At 38.1% G+C, this 5,245-nt stretch overlaps 1 protein-coding gene across 1 annotated transcript in view; it reads left to right on the forward strand.

Annotated features, from left to right (window-relative positions):
• The first annotated feature begins 252 nt into the window (after nt 1–252).
• Nucleotides 253–5,245, forward strand: part of LOC103479283 (receptor-type tyrosine-protein phosphatase S-like) — a 43,500-nt gene continuing 38,507 nt past the window's right edge. The window contains exon 1 of the mRNA XM_017309866.1: nt 253–643. Within this exon, the coding sequence (XP_017165355.1) occupies nt 484–643 (160 nt within the window). The 5' untranslated portion in view covers nt 253–483. The remainder of the gene's footprint in view (nt 644–5,245) is intronic.

Here is a 5,245-nt window from a genome sequence, read left to right on the forward strand (position 1 = left end):
AACATATTTGTATTGAAGATATTGCTGTATTAATAAGCGTAGGTCTAAATTGATATGATCACTTCTGCCACCACCTGTTTGGGAGGGGAACTGCTTGTTCCAGAGGAGGGTTCATCATAAACACGTGGAAGAAAATGGCCAACATTCATTTTCTTCCACGTCACTGCTACGTCACTGAAACTTAGTCATGGCAGCATAATGCTGTGGGAATGTTTTTTTTTTTTTTCTTGACATTTATGTTTGTGGTTGTAACGTGAACAATGCGAAAAGGTTTGAGCCGTGGCTAATTTGGCAAGGCACCGTGCTTTGATTTTAATCGTGAAACCAATAAAGATTGGCTGARCTTTCCCAATCTCTCTCAACGAACCGAATGCAAACTCTGCCTGGGTGCTGGTGTCCCACGTAGGCTCACAAACAGCGCCCGACGTTCTGATTCGAAAGTTCAGGTTCTTTGTTAACGTGGCTTATCAGAACACTGTATGTATGTGCTGTGTGAGGTTCGTGCAGGAGCGTTGTGGTGAGGCGAGAGTGGCTTTGCGCTGGCCGTTTTTATTCTCTCTGTGTTTCCTCGTTCTCTCTCTTCCCCCCCCCACGTCATTGTGTTCTGCATCAACCCCCTTCCATCCCTCAGAGCTTCGAGAAGGTTGGTGCGCTCTTTTCTTTGCTTTTGTTACTCCTTTGTTTCAGAAAGCGTCCCTTATTGAAACAGCAGGAACCCAAAAAAATAAAAAATAAAGAGGAGGACAAAAAAAAAAGTAGCTTTAAAAGTGAGACATTTAAACCGTGTGTCCAAAAATGAGGAGAGCAAAGCTGCTGCGAAGATGACGAAGCGGTCCGCCCATGCAGCAGAGTGCCTTGACTGCATTGTGAGGCCTTGTGTGCAGAACCCTTGGTATTGCCTTCACTCCCCGATCAATGTTTTCTGCATGGTATGATCTTGTTGTCATGGAGACCCAAGAATTGGAAGATTAAAAAGAGGCAATGTTTGCATGGAAGGAGTGAGAGAGAAAGAGAAAGGAGCACCGCTTGCATGGGTGTTGACTGACGGACTGACACAGGAGCATGGCGCAATGTGTGTTAACGCCTAGTGATATGCTCGGATTGTGATATTATTGAACCTGCAGCCTTGTYGTGTGTTGCAGCTCTTTTTTGTTTTGTTTTTTGCCCTTTTATTTTGTATGGGTTTATTTTTACCTTTGTGTCCCTTCTCCCATGCCATCACATCTTGCTCCAGTTGTTGCACTGACTGGGAATGTTGCACTCACTGTAAAGCTTCTACATGCCCCCTTTTTGTTCCGAAGTTCTATTGTTTGGTCGGTCAGTACCAGTTGGTTCTTCGGGGCTAAATCCATAACACGAACTCAAGATGTGCAAGGGAATAAAATTTAACTCGAGCACTGCATGTTTGAAACTGCTGCAAGAGTAAAGTTTAAACATCGCTGACCACTCTGCTGTAGTGCAGAGCTGTGTGTACAGAGAATGTGGGAAGTTTTCACAATGAATCATTCTTGGTCTGGTTACCTAACAGGTTTAAAACAATTCCTAAACTATGTMAGATAAAAATATATATATGATGGTAGGATTTACTAATGAGTGCTCTACTTAGCAAAACAAAATATGTTGCTAAAAGTGAAAAACAAAATATATCTGCACCCATTTCAAAAAATATTCTGAGGGGATCTTAAATTCATAGCATAAGAAAAGTACGCATTTATATTCTAGGTTTTTTTTTTTAGATTGCATTGCAAAAACATTTACACTTTCTGAACTTTTCCRCATTTTTTTTCACTCTAAAAAGTTTATTTTGTTGGGATTTGATGCGATACATCAAGACTYAAGTTGGCAAAGAATCTGGCGTTACACAAATCAGACCTCTATGGATAAGCATAAGACAAAAAGCCATTAAAGGTCCTGTCTAAAGATGGCTACAAGCAGTGAGTCCAAAATGTAATTTTATGACTTGTAAAAAAAAAAAACCCCCAAAAAAACCGAATAGTACATATCACCCTGAACACACCATGCTCAATGAAACATGATGTCGGCAGCATCATCCTTTTCTTCTTAATCAGGGAGGAAGTCAAGGGAAAGATGGATGGTGCTAAAGACTGGGCAACCTTGGGGGAAAAAATACATTAAAAAGACGTGAGACTGTGACAGAGGTTTGTCTTCCAGCAGGAATACAACACAAAACAAACGGCTTAAAAAAAAGGACTTATCTCAAAGTTTATTCATGCGTAAGAACGGCCCAGTCAAAGTCCAAAGCTAAATTCAGTTGTGGTTGTGTGGCAAGACTTGAAAATCAATACTTACAAAGACTCTGTATCCCGTCTGACTTAGCCGGAGCAATTTTGTAAACAAGAGACTTACATTTTAGTCTCTAGATGTGCAAATGCTGGTAGAGTCGTATCCTCAGAGCCGTAGCTGTGCTGCAGTGAAGGCTGTTCTTCACAGATGTTTGGAAAGCTACATACAAATTGCACACCACAAACAAAAATATCTGAAAACTATCTCCTTTTTTGTTTTTCTTCTTCTTCACTTCTTTGCACTACTTTGTGTTGGTCTTTTACATCAAATCCAAGGATGCTCCCTTGAAGTTTGTGGCTATAATKTGGCAAAACATAAAAACCTCAATTTGTTTAAATATTTTTGGAAGTCACCATGTGGCATAAAGGGCTTTAGGGGTAGTACTTAATCTTTTACAGTTTTTTTTCTCTTCATTTTGGCTTTATCTTTGTTTAGATAAATATAGCAATGTGAATCTGCAGCGCCTTTGTTTTGTTCCCTCGAGTTTTCACTTTAGAACGATACATTAACCTGACACAGTTGAAAAAAGGCCATGCTTTCATTTCGCCATGACATCAGATGCTGATTGTTGATCAGTCTTCTGATAATAAGCCGGATGGGCCTGCTATTCCATAGCCTGAGGCGATTTTCAAAATAAATGCTATAAATACATTTTAAGATTCATCTGAAACATTCCCCCTGCATTTCAGCCATGCAGTAATCTCTACAAGCAGAATAACATCTGCTTTTTAGTACGGTGCTGTCTGAGGGCCTGTTATCAGTGTTGGTTTTCAGGCCTGCAGACAGAGAGATTTTCCCCGGATGCTCTGAACCTATTAACGTTACGCATGTTAAACGGTGAAAACCCCTTAATTCTTTGCACTTGTACTGCGAGAAAATAAAAATATATAAAGCATTTTCAACATGTTTACTCACGCACCCACACAGTGTTTGACAAGTGTTCAGCCGAGCACTCTGTTCAGTTTATCGGTTCTGCTCTTTTTCTAATAAATTTCATAGACCTGTTCCTAATTGCCCAATTTACTTCTGAGAGCTACAAGAAGGTGTTTATTTTAGCTTTACAGACCTTGTACAGTATTTTTATATCTTCCTTTGCTTTTTATTGGCTATATGTATTCATCACATTGTAAATACATTCAAAGCAAGCAGGTGTTTGAATGATTTGATTTAGACRGCTGTCAGTAATGTGAATCTTTTCAGTATTCTTTATACATAAAGTTGCAGTGTAGTGTGATAAAGACGCTCTCTGCGTTTAAGCTGCCTAAATCTGGTGCTCTGTATGAAATGTATCCATTTATCTGTTTTGTTTCTTTTCCAGCTTTGATTTTTAATTTTGTAAAATTTCACCTTTTATAAACTAAACACAATTTCAAATCTAATYATATGCTCAATATATATTAATTGGAAACATAACTTATGTTTATGTTTTTAAAGCTCTTAAAAGCCTATCAATTGTGTAAAGTATTACGATCTGTACTGAAATAGGTTACAAATTAAAATTCTCACAATTTTTTTTTTTTTTTTTTTTCTAAACTACCCGCTCTACCTATAACTTTGGGATTCTACCAAACTCACTCATCCATAATCCTGTTCAGGATATTTTTTTTATTTCTTTATATTTTTAACAGTGACTGACATTTTTTCCATCAGACATTTCTGAAMATTTTTATCTGCATCGAAAGTTCTAGCAACACTTACTCTAAAAGCTTTATTATTCATTTTTAAAGAACAATGCTACTTGGTACATGTGCGTGCAAAAGCATGCATTTTTCTCCGCTGAGGCTTTTGCACAGGAAGATCTCTGTGTATMGGCTAGGTTAATGTTAGCTTGGTTCTTTTCTGTTTTGATATGCCTTGTTGATATTTGCCTTATAATCTTTTTGGTTCCAGTTAGTGCTACGCAGTATTAGGAACATTGTTGAATATTGCGATTCTGAAATAGATTTTGATCAATTCACATTCTTTTTGTCACGACTCACTACGTCACTAAGAAGCAAAGTTATCACTTATCGATATTGTGATCAAGAAGTCCTTTGTCACTGTGAGATTGTGAACATTGTTGTTACGACTACTGCTATTCATTATATTGTGCGATTCTAGTTCCAATTTCACAAAGAGACACTTTCATAAAGAGTTGTTCTGCGGTTTAGCGAGTTTAGCTCTATGCTCAGGTCTTTCCCCATGTGGTTGATGGTTGAGCTGCAGCTAACCGTGCTATAAAACTAGGGCTAGATTTTGTGCTCACTTTGAAAATTGTTCGTCGATGAGTGATTCATATTTCGTCAGGTTTGTTTTTATAAATATTTTGGAAGGTTGTACTATTTCACCACATATGAAAGCGCTTACTGACTGTGAATACGATAAAAAACAAAATTCAATTCAATGGAAAATGTCATTTCCATCACTCCACAAAACATCTGTTTTCATGTAACATTAATGACATTCCACATATTTTTGAGCCATTTAAAGGGATTTCATGGCATATACACCTGGATGTGCTATTTATTTTAAGTATTTTCATTTTTGTAAATACAAACACCTTTTAACTATTTGTTAAGGTGTTTAATTAGCTTTTTACATGATAGCACAATAACAACTTTCGCAGCTCGCTTATTAGTTTTAGCACAAAAAAAATCTCCTGGGCAAATATCTTCCATCTGATTTAATATGCATCTTACATCATTTACATTAGCGGTTCTCAACGTGGGCGATACCGCCCCCCAGGCGGCGTTCAGAGGACGGCAGGGGGCGCTGGGGGACATTTTTACAAAAGGGGGGCGCTATGATGCCTTTGGGGGGCGTTTGGTCGAAGGTAAACTTTACACCTTAAATGAACAACAATGCCAGTTTAGACTTTGAGCAACTTGGTAAAACTGTATTGTGTAACATTAAATCATGCTTGGCTGTAACTGTATCGATGGCAGCACTTCTTCTATTCAGT

Source organism: Poecilia reticulata, linkage group LG17 (assembly GCF_000633615.1).
Source record: "Poecilia reticulata strain Guanapo linkage group LG17, Guppy_female_1.0+MT, whole genome shotgun sequence".
NCBI classification, from domain to species: domain Eukaryota; kingdom Metazoa; phylum Chordata; class Actinopteri; order Cyprinodontiformes; family Poeciliidae; genus Poecilia; species Poecilia reticulata.